Here is a 19924-nt window from a genome sequence, read left to right as displayed (position 1 = left end):
GCTCGCCAGAGCAGCGATGTCACGCTGGCCACGTGACCCGGAAGTGTCTCCGGACAGCGCTGGCCCCTGGCCTCTTAAGTGAGATGGGCGCACAACCCCAGAGTCTGTCAAGACTGGCCCGTACGGGCAGGGGTACCTTTACCTTTTTACAAGTAGATAAATAGGTACCATTACAGCGGGAAAGTAAACAGTGTTTCCGTGCGCTCTGGTTTTGTCACAGTGTTCTGTTGTGCCAGAAGCAGTTTAGTCATGCTGGCCACATGACCTGGAAAGCTGTCTGCGGACAAATGCTGCTCCCTCGGCCTGAAAGTGAGATGAGCGCCGCAACCCCATAGTCGCCTTTGACCACCTTTGCTTTTCAGACCGAGGGAGCGTTTGCCCACAGACAGCTTTCCGGGTCATGTGGCCCAGTTACGTAACTTCAGACAACAGTTACCTAACTTCTAGACAACATAAGGAGTCATTTACATGCTAAAAGGGTTTTTGCAGCAAGGACACATCTCTCAGATACTGTGGCCATCCATGCTTTATGAGCGCTTCCCCTGCTTTAAGATGGAAATCTTGTTTTATTACTTCCTGCACAGTAGCTTACCCTTCTGGCTGTATGGCTGCAGTCACTGTCTGACCCATGCACTTCACAGATTCAGGTTTGGACTGAATCTCACCCTTTTTAAATGTGATGTTCTTAGTATGGACTGCTTCCATAACTTGATGGAGAATCTGATCATTCCCCTCAGATGTCTCTGCAGAGCCAATTCCACAATTACTATCTTTGAGTTTGAGTTCAGAGACAAACTGTTCAATGGTATCTCAATGTACTGTAGATCTGCATGGTTCCAAAAGGAATATACTGTTCAAACACCATGTTCTTACAAGGAGTGCCATTTGTCCTAAATCATTCAAGGACTTCTGCTGTGTCATTTAGCCTTTCATTAGGAAAAATATTGTTGTGAGTTTCAGTGAGGGCGGGGCAGGTAAGGGAGTTGTACACCTGAATTAGACAGTTCTGGGATTTCACACACACACACACACACACACACACACACACACACACTTTGGAATATTCATTTAAGCAACCTTAAATCAATGACTTCCCTTCTTCTCTTTCCCTGGTTCAGTTTGCATACAATAAATCCCTTTTTACATAAGATAACCATTCAGTATTCCATTAGTACAGAAATCAAAACATCTACACTGTTGAATTTATCTTAATTCTACCAGTATTTTTAAGTGTACAGAATTTTCACCCATATATTCAATAAACATTTCCCAATCTTTAAATGTATGTATGTTTTAAGTTTTTTTCTGTTTTTAATGCTCTGTTGAAAGCTGCCCAGAGTGGCTGGGGAAACCCAGCCTGGACAGGGTATAAATAAAATTGCTATTCTTCTTCCCCTTCTCCTCCTCCTCCTCCTCCTCTTCCTTCTATACAACTTCTGTAGTCATGGCTTCCTATAAAGAATCCTGGGAACTGCTGGTGTCTTTAATAGACTAAGTTGGGGCCACCAACATTTTTGGCTTACTGGACGTATCTGTAATTATGAGATAGGGCCATGGGTGCCAGTCACAAAATGGCTGCTGAGCTGCATGTGATGTAACACAAAATGGCTGATACAGGCATGGCTTTTTTTCAGCCAGATAATGATACTAATTTTAACATACTCAGGTATAAACTGAGTATAAATGGCAAGAGAATGAGGTGATATTTGAAAGGTCAAGCTCCGCAAAGTTGCCAAAGAGAAGAAGCAAGTCCCAGTGACCGATGGCCATTCCAAAGAACCAGGACTTTGTTTTAAGAAACTATATTCCTTGGAAGGAGAAATGCCACGTTGCAGGACCACATGGTGTCCTTTTGCCTAGAGACAGAGACACTGAGACAAGGCCAGAGATGATTATCTTTAATTTGTGTAGCCATTTGTGTATTCAAAAGATATACAATACACTGTATCAGTCTGCTTGTCACATGGTACGAGACTAAGTGTGATAACCTCAGGGACACATCCATTTGAGGTTGAAGACCTTTGCACAAGCAGCCCAAAGATCAGTCTAACAACCCTCTGTGCTATTAGACTGGGAATCTACTTGGGCAGCCTGAACACAAGGGGTTTATTTCATTAGTTTTACTGATCCAAAGGCCAGTGCTACATGTGCTCATGCATCTGCAGTTGTCATGTGCTCATGCATCTGTAGAAGAAGAAGAGGAGTTTGGATTTGATATCCGCTTTATCACTACCCGAAGGAGTCTCAAAGTGGCTAACAATCTCCTTTCCCTTCCTCCCCCACAACAAACACTCTGTGAGGTGAGTGAGGCTGAGAGACTTCAGAGAAGTGTGACTGGCCCAAGGTCACCCAGCAGCTGCATGTGGAGGAGCGGGGACACGAACCCGGATCCCCAGACTACAAGACTACCGCTCTTAACCACTACACCACACTGTATACTGATATGTCCAGCTAAATTTTATTCACACCAGTAGTGCTCTGCAAGCAGTTTTTCTAAAAGAAAGGGTATAGTGGAGCTTCATCTATGCCCATTGACCAAACTGGTGTGTGTGTTTGTGTGTGTGATGCCCTGCAAACATCTTTCTTTTGGGAAAGGCACTTGTGGAGCAACTTGCATGGCCTCAGGTGGTGCATAGCCCTAAACATACTTCCAGACTTGCAAGTGGATCCCAGGCTTGCAAACATATATTTTCCCCCTCAAAGGAAATAGCACAAAAATAAATGCTAAACTTGTGGTTTATTCCACTAGGTTTCCAGAAGCTTGCAAATGCTTGAATGTAACGTACAAGTTAACAGTTAGCAAATGGTCAGGAAAATGGAATATATTGCATTGGGAATGCAGTCATACACATAACAACTCTCCTTGGGTACTATATCCCTGCAGAACATGTGTGAACATGTGGTATGATTGAGAGCTCCTGAGTAGATTCAATCAATACTTTATTTTTCAGAACTGATGCCTTGGCCTTGGTTTTCACCTGGAAGAACATTTCAGAACCAAAAAGGGGATTGTCGCACACCATACCAGGTATTATTTTCAAAATAACAAGTCTCCACTACACTTATCACATGAATTATTTTTAATGTAATTCATTGCAACTTGTATGAATGAGAGAAGGTTAGATGGATGTTTGGAATGAAAAGTCAGTACCTGCAAGGTTGCCAAAGAGGAACAGCAAGTCCTGGTGACTGATGGCCATTGCAGATCACCAGGACTTTCTTTTAAGGAACAATATTCCTTGGAAGAAGAAATGTCACATTGCAGGACCATTGTGTCCCTTTTGCTAGAGACACGGGGACAAGGATAGAGATGGATCACACTGCCAGAAAAGGGACACATAATCCAAAAGCTCTGCAATCAACATATTCATCCACCTGACACATAATAAGAGATTGAGCAGAGAGTATAAGAACTCTGGAGACAGACCCGTTTTGGGTCGAAGACCTTTGTAGCAACACCTGGAGGACCTGTCCATTGACAGCCATCTAATCAGACAGAGCAGCAGTCTTTGGTAAATATATATCCCTACAGAGCATGTGTGAATGTGATAAATGTTTGAGAGCTCCTAGATAGATTAAATTAATTAAAAAATTCTGAAGACTGGTGTACCATCTGGCCTTAGTGTATGTGCATTGCCCCTTTGTTTTTTGTTTTGTTTTTTTAAATGATATTTATTATAGTTTCAAATAATCCAAAAAAAGAAAAAAAGAAAAAGAGAGAAAAGACAGAATTAAAAGACATTCCACATTTACAGTCCTTATTTTCAATAACTTATTTCCACGACTTCCCCTCGCCTTCCCTTCTTGTATTCCATGTACAAATATTTGTTCAACAAGTTCTTATCCCTAGTTTTTAACCTTAATTTGTTATTGTATTTAATTCAGTTTATATATCAAATTTTAACATATACATTGATCGTAATACTTAAAGACATTTTCTAAGATCGGCCCAATTTCCCTTCCACGAATTCCCCATTTTTATACTAATAACAAGGCGAAAAAAAACAACAATAGAAAGAGTCAGAATATATTTGTACACCCTTTGGGTTCCCAAACCCCACCCTCCCTTTCCCGGTTTCGATCCCCTAACCATTGTCCATTAGTCCATCTGCTATCAGCCTGGATTCCTCACGTCTGAGGCTCTTAATTCTCTCTCAGTTCCTCTCTGCCGGTTTTTTTGATAGTCCTTTGTATTAGCCACCAAGTCTCGGAGGGGCTCTATCCCGAAGATGTCCATGTTCCTTTCAGCCGGGCCTCCATATTTAAATGTGGAGCTCAAAACTTGTTTCTTAATCCCTTTAAGTCCAAATGTCCCAGAAGCTCCAGCTTCCACCTTAATCAGGTTGATAATCCATAGGTCTTCAGATCTCCACAAAAAGAGATCTTTCCATTCCTCCTTCTTCAATTCAAACCAAATTTTCACCATCCAGTCCTTTTTTTCTTTTTTATCCATCTTGACAGGCCTCCGGCTCTCCTTTGCCTTCTGCAACATTTCAGCCCCTCCTTCCTGTTCCTCCTGTTCAGCAAATGTCTCTTTCTCCACTTCCTCAGATTTCTCAAGTTTCTTTTCTTGTTCAGCTGCCTGGACTGTAGACAAAACATGACTTTCCTCTAGCAATTTTCTCACGAGAAAGGCAACCTCATCCAGATCAGCTAGTATTTTCCTACCTATATCCATTCTTGTAATGTCCCTGAACCCCCTCTAGAGGGATTCTGGTTATTTAGTATCCCTTACACTTCCAGTCCAAAAATCAAGTTAACTTGTTTCAGTTCTTCTTTATTTTCAACAATTTATCACTATATTGTAACTAATGTAACCAGCAAAAACATCAGAAACAAAGTTCTCTATTTTTTCCAACTTTGACAGCTAGTTTGACAGCTGTCAAAATCTTCTATGTCTCCTCAGCAGGCTCCTCTCACGGATCACTCCCGGGTCCCGGGGGGGGGGCACTTTAGTTCTCGAAGTTAGCTCTTACCCTCCAGCACAATTACTTATACTGTCAATCCATCGAATTAATAACTTTATCCGATAAAAAGGAGATATTCTCTCAATCTTAATTATTTAGTCCTTGCTTCAAATTGCATACAAGACGGGGAGACGGACTTCCTCTTTGCGCCTTCCCCGATCGTGCCAGATTCAGACAAAAAAATCTTTCTTTTATAGATCCAATTTCCGTATTACTCACAGGCTTTTTACTTTAAGTCCAGATGTTCAGAAGAAGAAGTCAGCACTCTCCGACCATGACATGCGGCTTCCCTCAGTAGGAGTAGCAGTCGACTCTCAGCACCACGCCTCTCCCCGTCCCCCGTTCCGAAGCCTTTAAAAAGGCTCCCTCTCGGGTCGGGGGGGGCGCAAATGGTGCCCGCTGAGTCACCAGGTCCACAGGCTTCAGCGCCTGTGGTTTCTGAGGGTCCCCGCGTCGTCGCCGCGGCAGGACCCGTCTCCTATTGAGCCGATTCCCTCCGGAGCTCGGAGGGAATTCGCCATTAGGCGATGGCGCTAACCCGGAAGTTGCTTTGCATTGCCCCTTTGATCCCAGGTTGCCCTCATGACAATGATTAAGTGATAGAAAATGTAAAGGGGGAGAGCACAGATGATCACCTCTGGACACAGTCTTGTTGGAGTCAGGGAGGTCCTAGGAGACTGGACTGAGGAGGAATGGTGGAGACCGCTCCCCCCTTCTTCTGCCCTTCCAAGAGGAGACAGCATAGATTTAGAACAGTGGTTTGCAGAAGGTAATAATTCGGAGGCTGCAGAGGGGAGAAGCTGGGAGATACTGGATGACAAGCAGGAAGAGGAAAAAGAACTAGGGGAGAGACAGGTGACAGACTCAATGTCTTTAGGAAGCATTCCTGAACTCCCCTCTCAGGTCCTGGTGGGCATTGAGAGTAGGAGAACAGAAAGCTCAGAGGCAGAACACACAGATTAGCTGATGTAGGAATGATGTATAATAGGAGAGACAGAGGGGTGGGACTTATTTGGAGCAACACCATTATCTGAGAGGCGACATCCTATGTCTCTGTGAATATTGAATAAATTATCTTGGTAAGAACACCTTGTTTTCCCATTTCTGGCAGCCAGCCATGAGGGAGGGAGCATCGGATTCCCTGAAACCTGACAGGTAGACATAGTAGACTTGGTCTCTCTGATTTCCCCTCTGATCTTGGGTTGCATTCAGGATATACATATTATAGAGAAAAATACCCCATTGAGGGACAACCTAGGGCTTTCCCTTTGCTGGGTTTGCTACTGTGTAATGGGTGAAATGGCCCTACAAGATTGCCAGCATGCACTGTTTTCCTCCTTGTGGCACTACATTTTAATAATAATAATAATAATAATAATAATAATAATAATGCAACATTTTCCTTCCAGTTTGGATTAAAAAAAACCTCTCATACATCCACACGCTGACATGATCTTAGTTTTTCTTCGAAAACAGGACATAACTATGTCAACTCAGGTGTTCCCCCCATAAATGAAGATTAAAGAGATTAAGCATAGCAGCGTTCAAATATCTGAAGGGCTGTCTCAAAAAAGATAGAGCAGACTTGTTCTCCCTTGCACCATAGGACAAAGCTAAAGGGGTGGAAATTTCAGGCGAGTAGATTTTAGCTGAAGAATAGGAGACAATCCACAAAGGTATGAGTTCTTCGACAATGGAGCAAAATGCATAGGTATATAAGCAGAGGCTGGATTATTATCTGCTGGGGACAATCAGAGATGGTGTAGATTCCTGCCCTGAGCAGTTGGTCTTTCCATATCTTAACATTCTTTTAAGTTCAGGTTTTCTTTTCTTTCTTTAAGCTTCTCAGTTCATGGAAGTTCAAATAAAGGAGAAATGTGATTATAGGATATAAAATATTTATCTCTCCTTCCTTCCTTCCTTCCTTCCTTCCTTCCTTCCTTCCTTCCTTCCTTCCTTCCCACATTGGCTGAATGGCAAAATTGACAACACACCGCTTGAATTGACTGTACATTCCTCTTTTCCAAAAGGTCAGTCAGAAGATGGGATTTGTCACCTACTTCAGCCTTTGCCTTCTTGGAATCCTGGTCTCCAGTCCTGGTGAGCATTTTAGCAAACACCTGAGAATTTCCCAGAAATCTTCACTGAAATTAAGCAGTCATGAGAACGAAAGTACTTAGTGGATATTCAAGGGATGGCAACCCAGCTAAGCCTATTAGAACACGGAAGCAGGAGAGTTTAAATTAGACATGATTTATTGGAGTTGGTCAGTGGAATCCCTGATCTGGACCTTGTGCAGAAATAAATGAACTTTCCATCCCAAGAATTAGTTTCAAAGCTTTGCTGCAGAGCAGTCTAAAAACTAGTGGCATATAAATGTTACAAAGAACAAAAATACAAAGTTACACATTGCACTCAAGTAGCAGCAATGCAGTTCAGTCTTTTAAATCCATTAATACAGTCCAATCTCAGAGACATACTCCATTATGCTGGAGGCTCCTTCTCCCAACACGCTGAGCTGGCAATCTCTCTGCTGGCTTCCCACAACACAAAGATACTGAGTTTCTCAGGTTTCAACTTCCTGCTGATGAGGGATCTACTTGGGTTTCCAGAGAAGAGTGATCAGGTAAGCCAAACCCTCTTAAATGGAAAAACACCAGCATTCCGCTTTCAGCTAGAGTGAAACCTCTTGCTTAATGCAAACTTCCCTGCTTTGCAAATGCAAACATTTACAGACGTTTAAACTTCAGTGCATACATTTTATGCAAATTAAACTTTTAATACTAACAAGATCTCTATTCACTGGTTTCTAAATAACTTGTGCTTTCTAAGTGGAATCACCAATGGTATACGTAATGTAGCACTCAGAACAACCTGCTTACTGTTATAATCCCTTATTTCCCCTCATTTCCTTCTCTCTAAAACAGCCAAGGCTGCCTGTCCCAATGGATGGCTGAAAAATCAGGGCAACTGCTATGCATATATTGAAAAGATGATGACATGGGCTGATGCTGAGGTAAGAGGAGTTTCTAACCAACCAAGGCATAATACAATGAGAAAGGCAATCAGCATGGGCAGTCCCATGACAACATCTAGCTGATACTTTTGAATTAACAAAAGAGGGCTTACCACAAAAGGAAGGAAACTCAGCTGGTTAGATGGAGTCTGATCATCTGAGTTGCAGAGCTCAAGCAGAAACAAAGCAGACACAGAGGCGGAGCTAGGTGCCCTGGCACCTGGAGTGGCACACATGCTGTGCACCCAGGGGTGGGGCTAGCCATGTGCATCCCAGGGGGCTAGCCATGCTCAGGGGCTAGCTGCCAACCCGCGACTCTCCCCTGAGACGTTGGGGAAGGGGGAGAGCTGTGCCACTTTGCTGGCGGTCTTCCCCCTTCATATTGACAGCTCAGGAGGTGGGGGAGGCTTGGGAGCCATCGCGGGCGGCACACCGAATGTCACCCCCCTCAAGATGACACCTGGGGCGGACCGCCCCCACGTTGCTCTTCTACTGAGCAGACATTCCAAAGCCAATCCCTCAAGGTCAAGTTTCATTGTATATATCCAACCATATGTTCTCTTTCCCTGAAATGTTTGTAAAATTGCAAATAAAGATGCTTCTGTATCTGGGGTTGTACAAAGACAAATTTAAGGCTCTTCCAGATGACCTATCCATTGGGTATTCATCCTGATTCTCTTGCAGTTTGCATGAGGGTTGGGTTGCATATTTTTCACCCATTCATTCTGATTTGTTTGCAGGGAGATTATAGAACACTGAATATTCATCCTGAGTTGCTTGTGGGAGTGTTTATACATCTTCCAAAGATCCCATATTTTTCAATCCACTTCCCCATCACTTTCCTAGCCACAATTATTTTTTGTTTCTTTTTAGAAGTAGATTTATTGTGCCATGATGATGCTTTAAAGCACTCTAATTGTGCAAACGTAACATTTTCTGGTATGTGCTTAAATTCCTCCAGCAAAATACTGACAGGCTCAATAACATTGTATCACACAAGTCAGTATGGAACAGCATTGCCTTATAATATTCTGGGAAGACCTGTTCGTCTTAAAAATACTCAAGAAAGTCTAATTCAGAAAATATTAAAAACTTCGATGCAAGGAAATTGATCTGACACTGGCAAGCTCCAACTCTGCAATAATCTTACTGGTGAGATATGATAATGGTAGCAAAGCTTCTCTAATTCCTTTTCCATTTTTAGGTTGACTGCCAGAGCTATGGCCGTGGGGTCCATCTTGCCTCCATCCTCAATCAGAAAGAATGTTCTATTGTAGCCAAGTACATCTTAGCACAACAGAAAACACGCTCAGATGTCTGGATTGGACTCTATGATCCTTTGCAAGTGAGCTGCTTTCACATAGCTTGTTCCTGATTGTCATCAGAGATGGGGCTCTTTAGCAACGCAATTATCTCAACATTTTTCTAGTCTGAACTCCATACACAAATTCTGCTTTATTTTCTATGGTGGGATGGGGTTCTCCTCAAATGTCTCCGCCATAACAAACAGTAATTTCCAGTTGGTCAAACTCTCCCGTTTTTGTGGTGGGCTACTCTCTTCTTTCAAACATGAGTCTGACCAAACTGCGGGAGGCAGTGGAAGACAGGAGTGCCTGGCGTGCTCTGGTCCATGGGGTCACGAAGAGTCGGACACGACTAAACAACTAAACAACAACAACTCTCTTCTTTAATCACACAATCTCTTCCGTCTCATTCCTGCAGAACAGGAAGTGGAAGTGGGCTGATAATTCTCCCTTCAATTTCGCAAGCTGGAATGTAAACCAGCCAGGCCTGTTTGTTCCAACTGCAAATAAGTTTTGTGTAGAGCTGAAGGAACAGAAAGGTAAGCAAGCCATTTGCAGGAACAGATACCTGTAAAAGGTTTTGGATTCTCCACTACCTGCTGCTTTCTCCATCAGTTCCAACTTTTCTTAGGGTTGTTTCTGACTAAATCAGGGTTTCCCAAACTTGGGTTTGCAGCTGTTTTTGGACTACAACTCCCACCGTCCCTGACGTCCTGCTAGGGATGATGGGAGTTGTCATCCAACAACAGCTGGAGACCCAAGTTTCGGAAACCCTAGACTAAATCATAATAGAAGTATGCACATTAAAATTAAAAGAAAAGCTGGTAGTCACAAAGGCCCATTGATTTTGGTGGTTAATTCTGAATGCAACTAAGCAGACAACCCTTAGCCAGGTGTTTATTTGCAGCAAGGATCACAAGTAGGTTGCACTGTTGACAGATGAGCAGTTGTCCAGTTGTTCAACATTTAGGATCACCTCCAAATACACTAGGAGCTGAAGGCTTCGGCTACAGCCAATCTGCATAATATAGTGTAGGATTACTACACATTTTGAAAGCATTGGTTGCTAAAGTCTGGGTTACATTATATTTTTTTCTAGTGTATTCCTTTAAGAAATTGTTAGGGCCAAATGTGGGGAAACTGGGGAAAGTCTTAAGTAAAGGGTGCCAAAATTGTATAATCGGGAGCTTCTGAAACTTAGCATGATTTCTATATTATTTTTCCTTTACAAAACTAATTTCAGCCATGAGGGCTAGAAGCTTTTGCTTTTCATAAATGAAAACTGAGATTCTAAGAAACTTACTTCCTCCAGACCAGGGGTGGGGAAGGTTTCGCCTGGAAGTCTAATTAGTCCTTCCAGACCTTGGAGTTTGCCCTGGCCAGGCTCTTTGGTGTAAACCATGCCTGCTTTTCATGGGCCTGATATCGTATGATGTCAGGCATTCAAGGAAAACTTGGATTCAAGCTGAGGCTCTGAAGGAAGAATGATAAGCAAACCAGTGATTGGAAACTTCATTTTTTAAAAGGAACTAGTTCTTGTTCAGGTTTATTCTTTTGCACAACAAACTAGTTCAGTTCAAGTTCATCCAAATCAACTTTGCAGTTCATAAATAGTTCACCCTCAGCTATTTTTTTTAGTGTTCAGAATGTTATAAAGTAAAAAGGTAAATCAGGAGCCACATACATGAAATAAGATGTCTCACAGGCAAAATGTCGACAGGTTAAACATTTCCATACTAGAAAAACAAAACAGTATAAGGCATGAAGCATAATTTGCTTTGTTCATTGGTCTGTACGTCTTGCTGAAAGCTGCTCCTGCTGGAAGACAGCAAATATCCTCAGCAGGGAAGATACAGGAAATGTCTTACACTCCTCCTTTTTGACTGCATATCAACTGTGATTAATTTACTGGTGTCCTTAGTAACAGCAGCACCTCCTTAGAACATTGACTCCACATTTTGCTTTCTAACTTTTTCCCAGATGTTTGTCTGACTTTTTTTTTAAAACTGAAACTTAAGAGACTGATACGGTGGGGAAAGGAGGAGTGAACTTGAAGATAAATTAGAAATGTTACAAAATTCTACCTCCAAATGAATTTAATTTTGGAAATTCAGGTGCAGGGATTATGGGAATTCAGGTGCAGTTCAGAGATTTTTGAAATAATTCATTGAACTTTGTTCGATTGAACTAGTTCATTCTAAACACTGAAACAAACTGTAATTGGACTCCCAATTCTTCCATTGCAGCAAACATTTGCAGTTTTTGAATTTGGTGCCTTTTTCTGTTTCCATTAACAGTGATATAAAAAAGGTGCAATATTCAAAAAATGCTGAATTAGTTGCATATTTAGGATCAGGAGTACACTTAGAATTTGATGTCTGGAGATCAACAGGTGGGCCACCCACTTCAAGTGACCTGCAGAAGGTGAGCCTCCTGGATGGATCTGATTCTTTCTGTTTGCTCTAGACCACATGGAACAGGTCGTTAAATAATGAGCAACATGAAATAATTTCTGCCATGTCTTTTGAATTTTAGATTTTGAGAAGTGGCATGCTGTAACCTGTAAAGAGAAAAATGCCTTTGTCTGTAAACAATCACCCTAAAGAAGATTGTAGTTCCCTTCACTGTGTGCGAGGACACTAGCCCGCTGGAAATCTTTCTGATCTCAGTACCTCCTCTTCCAGTCCTCAGAGTGAAAAGGGGGTTCTCATTCATCACTTTAAAAATGACCATAACTGAAGAGCTGCCACTTTGGTTCTTCTCTTCTCCACAAACTTTTCTTGTGCCTGTACCCCACTATGAACTTAATAAATTCTCTCAGATGCACATATTTCCTGGTGTGTTTCTGTCCTTCGCAATTCATTCAGACTGCTCTAAGATGATCAGTTAAGAAATATATAGGAAGTTGGCTTATACCAAGTCAGACCATAGGTCCATCTAACTCAGTAATAGGCACATTGAATGGCAGTGGATTTCCAGGTTCATTCAGACAGAGGACATTCTCTGTCCCACCTGTAGATGCTGGAGATTTATCTTGGGACACCTAAGGTGGACTGCAAGGGTCTCCTTTCATAAGTGTGAAAGTACAAGAGAACATTTCACTAGATGGTGCTTCGACTGAAGCAACCCTACATTGCCAGCTGCACCTATGCAATTTCCTGTCCTCTGTGGCATACACACTATACCACAGACATTGACATCTGACACCAAGGTCACTTCAACACCATACATTTAAAGCACTCTTTTACATCACAGTTATAGCTTCATCCAAAGAATTCTGGGAAATACACTTTGTTAAGGGTGCTGAGTTATTGGGAGAGTCCTCACAGTGTGGGATAACCAGTCTTCTATACCACATTTTTGCACAGCCAGATCTAGGAAGAGATTTATATGGAACAGCCCCAATGTTTTATCAAACCAAAGTGCATCTAGTATGCAAACTTCAGAAGGGGCTTTATGGCTTAAAATATGCTGCTGGAGCATGGAATGAGAATCTATAGAGGATGCTCAAACAGCTGGGGTACACACAAGGTCATGCAGACATGTGCGTGTAAACCAAGTGCAAAAAATGAATAGTTTTCTTACGTTTTGGCATTTGTGGATGATCTTATGATTGCAACTGAGAATAACCAAGACTACACAGAGGTTGTGGAATACCTGAGCAAAGAAGTACAGTCATACCTTGGAATTCGAACGGACTCCGTTCAGGAGTTTGTTCGACTTCCAAAACATTTGGAAACCAAAGCATGGCTTCTGATTGGCTGCAGGAAGCCGCAGAAGCCCCATCAGTCGTTCAGCTTCCAAAAGAATGTTTGAAAACTGGAACAGTCACTTCCGGGTTTCGATCGTTTAGGAGCTGAAATGTTTGAGAACTAGGCTGTTTGAAAACCAAGGTAGAGCTGTAGAGGTAAAGGAAATGGGAACTGTTTCTTTCAAATAGTGAGAGAAGAGCTTGGATCTTATCTCCTAAGTCAAAAGCAAAAGGTTATTGAATTTCTTGACAGCCTAGGGCTGAAAGAAACCAAGCAAGTAGCCACTCCAATGGTGACTGATTTTCTAGAGGGTAAAGATGAATCTGAACTCTTGCTGGACAACAGCCAATACAGGTCAGCTGCAGCACAGCTCCTGTACTTGTGTGGTCAGGCACCCCACCCCCATCGCCCGACTTCCAGAAAGAATCAGACAGGACAAAATTACCTTTTGGATTAAATCAGGCCACAGCTTTATGGATTACAGATGTAAGAGGGGCAGGCCTAGTCCAGAGTATGACCCTCCGCATTCCACCAGCATTGAGCGATTTTCATTCTAGCTGCCACACACACAAAAAGCTCCATAGGCTTTTATGTGTAATCTTGGAGGTTTATCTTCCCATAACCCAAGTAATGCCAACATAAGAGACATAGTAGCATTTGTATTGAAAATGGGGCTTATTTCTCTGAACGCATTGGCGAATAGTTGAGCATTCAACTATGACTCCACCACAGATGAAGATAAAATCCTTGAATCATATACCCCCTCCAGCAGCTGGGGTCTACATTATTAGTCAGGCAGGACAATCTTGGAGGTGTGGAGATACCATATCTGAAGAAACCTTAGCAAAGTTTCCCTCATTTTAGCTGACACTGATTTTAACAGGCTCTTTGATTGCTTTCAAATCTCCTTAGGATTTGACACCACCCACAAATAAGCTTATTTTGTGTGTCCTGTCCTTTATTTTAATTCCTTGAGTCAGATCATTTTCTCTGATCAATGCAGCCAAAGCTTCCTACAGTAGAGAGAGAGCAAAAAGGAGAGAGGAAAGGGGACGACCTTGCTTCCATTTGGAAAGAGATCTGAATCAATGTTGTTCATTCTCACTGTCGCATGGTGCTCATATACCCATAACACAGATATGATTACATATCCACACACATCCTGCTAAAAACATTCCTGTTTAGAGAAGCCTACTCATATGCTTAGATAATGGTGGTAATTTTGATCTGTTTTGGTATTTTAACTTTTGTATGTTTTAAAGCAGGGCTGTAAATATTTCTTGATTTCACTGTTTTATCTATGGTAAACTGCTTTGAGGTTTTTCACAGTCTAATGGTGTATAAATTTTTACGAAATAAATAAACCCTCTCAACCAGACTTCCAACCTGTAACTTACACCAAGCTGCATTGCAAGGGATGTTAGAAGCTGTTATCTCTCTCCCAAGTGTGGATAATTGCAAATAACTGTTGGAAACCACAAGGTCAGCCATGCCCCATGATCCTTATCAAAAGTTGCGCAAATGCTTTTGGATGCCAAACCAGCTGCAACTATTTCTTAACATGGGTGACTTGGCTATAGTGGTAGAGCAGGCATGGCCAACCACATAGTTGGCTTGCACAATGAGCTACAGTTGCTCAAGTCCCTTCTTCTGCAGGACACTGTTAGATGTGCAGGAGCCCTGCCACCTTTTGCCTCTGGCCACCCTTGACACGGAATAGTAGGGCCGGCCCAAGATGGAAATTACCAAGGGTAACCTCAAGTCACAGGGGTTTTCTTTTTTTTCTTTTTGAAATAATTTTTATTTGATTTTACAATTATAACAATACAAAATACATATCCATATTTGGAGATTTCTCTGAATCTCTAGACTTCCCACCTTCCCCTCCATGGCTCCTATTATAAAGCTTTTCAACTGTATATTATCTCATTATCCAAATTTTTGTTGTTGTTGTTTAGTCATTTAGTTGTGTCTGACTCTTCGTGACCCCATGGACCAGAGCACGCCAGGCACTCCTGTCTTCCACTGCCTCCCGCAGTCTGGTCAAACTCATGCTGGTAGTTTCGAGAACACTGTCCAACCATCTCATCCTCTGTCGTCCCCTTCTCCTTGTGCCCTCCATCTTTCCCAACATCAGGTTCTTTTCCAGGGAGTCTTCTCTTCTCATGAGGTGGCCAAAGTACTGAAGCCTCAGCTTCACGATCTGTTCTTCCAGTGAGCACTCAGGGCTGATTTCCTTCAGAATGGATAGGTTTGATCTTCTTGCAGTCCATGGGACTTTCAAGAGTCTCCTCCAGCACCATAATTCAAAAGCATCAATTCTTCGGCGATCAGCCTTCTTTATGGTCCAGCTCTCACTTCCATACATCACTACTGGGAAAACCATAGCTTTAACTATACGTGCCTTTGTTGGCAAGGTGACGTCTCTTCTTTTTAGGTCTCTCCATTTTATCCATAATATCTTCTACATTACAAGTGTTATTGCAATCCTGCTAATGTTTTTATATGCTTACAGTGGTCTCTCAAGTAAATTAAAATTCCCCTCCATTCTTAATTGAAGTTTTGGTATTCTTAGTTCCTGAGCTTTCTGGTCAGTTTTGCCATTCTTCTCTGATAGGGACTTTGTCTTCTTTCCATCTCTGGGTTAGTAGCATCCGTGCGGCTGTTGTTGCATACATAAAAAGTCTTTCCTGCTCCTTTGGAATATCAGCACCTACGATTCCTAATAAAAAAGCTTCTGGTCTTTTTTTGTTTTTTTTTAAATAAAAGTTATTTTAAAAAGCCATAGGTGTTTTCAAACTGCACTGAACATTGATCCCTCGGGAAAAGTAGCCGCAAAAAGTTCAGGCTTAAAATTGTTGCACACCACTAAACTCTCCAAGCAGTGTGAGATTCCAGGAGTTCTGGGCACTTACCCGGAGTTTGTGGTTCCTTTTGGACAATGAGGCACAGTGGCGACTATGGTGTCTTTATGATATAGGGCTCATTTACACATGTATACAACCTGAGCCTATGATGCAGGAGTTCACAGTGTCAACCAAAGGTTCTTGTTTCTGTCATTACCACAAGCTTGGATTCAAGCAGAAATCAAACATGGCTCTCCAACTTTGCTCAGACTCTCTCTCTGGCTTGCTTCTAGGTCACACAACTCCCAAACTCTATTCCAAATTCTATATTTGTCTACTGAGCTGGGAGAATGGCCCCACCTATTTTGTGGAGAGTAGGGCAAAGGGAAAACCACTTGGACATGTGCCTAGAAAACACGGGTAAAGTGGAAAACTGCTCAGACCCGTGCTTTCTAGCCACGGGACAAGCAGAAGTTTGGATAAGCCTGCAATGAACATGGTCTCTAGTTGCAAATTGGCAAGCATTGCAGATCTCTAAGCAGTGGAACTGCTTGGATTTCTGCAATGTGCTCTACGTGGGGCTACCTTTGAAGGTGACACAGAAACTACAACTAATACAGAATGTGGCAGCCAGACTGGTGACTGGGAATGGCCACTGAGAAGATATAACACCAGTCCTGAAAGAGCTACATTGGCTCCCAGTACGTTTCCGAGCACAATTCAAAGTGTTGGTGCTGACCTTTAAAGCCCTAAACAGCCTCGGCCCAGTAGACATGAAGGAATGTCTCCACCCCCATTGTTCAGCCCAGACTCTGAGGTCCAGCTCCGAGGGCCTTCTGGTGGTTCCCTCACTGCGAGAAGTGAGATTACAGGGAACCAGGCAGAGGGCCTTCTTGGTAGTGGCACCCGCCCTTTGAAACACCCTGCCATCAGATGTCAAGGAAATAAACAACTACCTGACTTTTAGAAGACATCTGAAGGCAGCCCTGTATTGCGAAGGTTTTAAAGTTTGAAGTTCTATTCTGTATTTAGTATTCTGTTGGGAGCCACCCAGAGTGGCTGGGGAAACCCAGCCAGATGGGCGGGGTATAATCATAATCATAATCATAATCATAATCATAATCATAATCATAATCATAATCATAATCATAATCATAATACAGAGTCAGCAACTGTGCTGCAGCATTTTGCAGTAACCAGCTTCCAGCTCAAGTGTGAGGGAAGCCTTGAATATGGTGCATTGCACCAACCCACTGTCGAACCTGTTGTTTTCTGATCTACAGGGGATATCTGGGCTTCCAGTGAGAAAGCGGGATCAAGGAGCATTCTCAGACTGTATACTTTCTTTTTTTTATATAATAATTTTTATTAATTTTCCAATTTTTAACACAAAACAACAACAACACACAAACATCAACAAATACAAACATATACAAAGATATCATTTCTTAACCTCATTTTCATAAGCCTCTTTTCTCGGACTTCCCCATACCTCACCCTTTTTGCATCCTTATTTTACAGTTTTTCAACAACTCTTTTTGCCAATTAAGTTTAAGCTCATTGTCATTCTCAATTTTACCTTGAATCATCAAACAATTTTAGCTGCAATTCTGCATCTTCCTTCCCCTTGACATTTTATCACTCCTCTATTTTACAACAGTTCTTAAGGTATACTTTAAACTTCTTCCAATCTTCCTCCACTGTCTCTTTCTCTTGGTCGCGGATTCTGCCGGTCATTTCTGCCAATCCCATAAAGTCAATCACTTTTGTCTGCCATTCTTCCAGTGTGGGTAGTTCTTGTGTCTTCCAATACTTTGCTAAAAGGATCCTTGCTGCTGTAGTGGCGTACATAAAAAAAGTCTTATCCCTCCTTAACACCAATTGGCCGACCATGCCCAGGAGAAATGCCTCCGGTTTCTTGTGAAAAGTACACTTAAGTACCTTCTTAATTTCATTATAAATCATTTCCCAGAAGGCCTTAATCCTTGGGCAGGTCCACCAAAGGTGAAAGAAGGTACCTTCAGCTTCATTACATTTCCAACATTTATTATTGGGCAGGTGATAAATCTTCGCAAGCTTGACTGGGGTCATGTACCACCTATAAATCATTTTCATAATATTTTCTTTTAAAGCATTACATGCTGTAAATTTAATACCGGTGGTCCATAACTGTTCCCAGTCAGCAAACATAATGTCATGACCTATGTCCTGTGCCCATTTAATCATAGCTGGCTTAACAGTTTCATCTACTGTATTCCACTTCAGCAACAGGTTATACATTCTTGATAAATTCTTAGTATTGGGTTCTAACAATTCTGTTTCTAGTTTCGATTTCTCCACCTGGAATCCAATTTTCCTGTCTTGTTTGAAAGTCTCCATTATTTGATAATAATGGAGCCAGTCTCGTACTTTAGACTTTATTTTCTCATAGCTCTGTAGTTTAAATTTACCACTTTCTTGTTCTAAAATTTCAAAATATTTTGGCCATTTAGATTCCATGTTGAGTTTCTTCACCTCCTTGGCTTCCATAGGTGATAACCACCTAGGGGTTTTATTTTCCAACAAATCCTTATATCGAATCCAAACATTGTGTAATGCTTTCCTAACAATATGGTTTTTGAATCCCTTATGAATTTTAACCTTGTCGTACCATAAATATGCATGCCAACCAAACCTATTATCAAATCCTTCCAAATCCAGAATGTCTGCATTCTCAAGAAGTAGCCAATCTTTCAACCAGCAAAAAGCTGCTGATTCATAATACAATCTTAGGTCCGGCAGGGCAAACCCCCCTCTTTCTTTTGCATCAGTAAGTATCTTAAATTTTATTCTGGGCTTTTTGCCCTGCCAGACAAATTTAGATATATCTTTCTGCCACTTCTTGAAGCAATCTAGTTTATCCACAATTTGTAATGTCTGAAACAAAAATAACATTCTAGGCAATACATTCATTTTGATCACTGCAATTCGGCCTAACAAGGAAAGCTTCAAATTCGACCATATCTCTAGATCTTTCTTAACCTCTGTCCAGACTGTATACTTTCTCCTTCCACCCATTCGGATACAGGAACCACTTACTCACAGTGCCTTCATCTTGCTCAGATTTATTTTCCCCAACCTATGCATATATCATACTGATATCCCACCTCTCAACCATCCAGAATTGTTCTTTCAGAGGGATCCAAGCTGCCAAGGTACTCAGAAAGTGTAAGGTAGGATGCATCTGGGGTTTGGGCAGCAGAATGGCATTGGACATTTCTAGGGGGACTTAAGGATTAGCAGCAACACTAAATTCATTTATTCATGAGGTGCCTTTCTATGCAAATATGGAGATAAGAACACTGGGGTACATTGCAGGGATTTTGTAAACTATTATCTCTATCTGACCAGCACACCATCTGCCAATATTTCTCAACCAGTGTGACTTAGCTATAATGGTGGGTGGCACACGCATTGGCAACCATGAAGTTGGTTTGCATAGCTTGCGCAATGAGCCGCAGCTGCTCAAGTTTCTTCTTCTGCAGAACTTACATGCACAGGACCAATGGCAGACCTTGGGGGTCTCCCATTTCAGCAGTGCCTTGTGTGATGCCAAAATCTGGCACCCCTTTGCCCTCCGTTCTACATCATCATTGTGGGCCAAATCTGAGGTGCTCCCAGGGCTCCATGCTCAGGGTAACTGAACCAGTCATGCTCCCCCAAATCAGCCTCTGACAGGAGCCCAGTCAACTTTTGCATCAGGCCACCATAGATACTTTTTAGTTTTCTGCCATTTATTTCCTTCCGGAAGTGCCAGCTCAGGGTGTGTGTGTGGCTGAGCACTTTGGGGCCCCTGAATAATTCTGGGGCCATAGCTGAGCCCCTTCAATGTTCAGGGGGTGGAGGAGGTTATGCGCAGGGCAGCAACGTCTGTGGCTGCCTCTCCTTCTGCAACTGCCAGAGAAAGAGGCCTCAGCTCCTGACGTGGTGTACTCCAAACAACCCAAGCACCAGCTCCTCCTCCTCCTCCTCCTCCTCCTCCTCCTCCTCTGCACTTGGG

The 19924-nt window shown here is 42.3% G+C and overlaps 3 protein-coding genes across 3 annotated transcripts in view; 2 read left to right on the top strand and 1 right to left on the bottom strand.

Moving 5' to 3' along the window:
• LOC307201264 (angiogenin-3-like) overlaps positions 1-19924 on the top strand; it is a 346417-nt gene that overhangs the window by 9503 nt on the left and 316990 nt on the right. The gene's annotated exons all lie outside the window — the stretch shown is intronic.
• Positions 1-19924, bottom strand: part of LOC307201271 (C-type lectin BfL-2-like) — a 70699-nt gene that overhangs the window by 41743 nt on the left and 9032 nt on the right. The window lies entirely within an intron of this gene.
• Positions 1644-12597, top strand: LOC307201412 (regenerating islet-derived protein 4-like). The gene is made up of 6 exons (XM_079950593.1): positions 1644-3028; positions 6998-7067; positions 7895-7983; positions 9188-9328; positions 9706-9826; positions 11823-12597. Exons 1-6 carry the CDS (start codon positions 2957-2959, stop codon positions 11888-11890), a joined length of 561 nt encoding a protein of 186 aa, XP_079806719.1. The 5' UTR covers positions 1644-2956; the 3' UTR covers positions 11891-12597.

The sequence above is a fragment of the Podarcis cretensis genome (assembly GCF_951804945.1).
Source record: "Podarcis cretensis genome assembly, chromosome: 13".
NCBI lineage: Eukaryota > Metazoa > Chordata > Lepidosauria > Squamata > Lacertidae > Podarcis > Podarcis cretensis.
The sequence above is the reverse complement of the archived record's forward strand: the minus strand, read 5'-3'. Positions and strand labels throughout refer to the sequence as shown.

Coding starts and splice junctions, on each gene's coding strand:
- LOC307201412 (XM_079950593.1), top strand. CDS start 2,957: ATGCCTTGGCCTTGGTTTTCACCTGGAAGAACATTTCAGAACCAAAAA. Junction 7,068..7,894: donor AATCCTGGTCTCCAGTCCTG/GTGAGCATTTTA, acceptor TCTCTAAAACAG/CCAAGGCTGCCTGTCCCAAT. Junction 9,329..9,705: donor GACTCTATGATCCTTTGCAA/GTGAGCTGCTTT, acceptor TCATTCCTGCAG/AACAGGAAGTGGAAGTGGGC.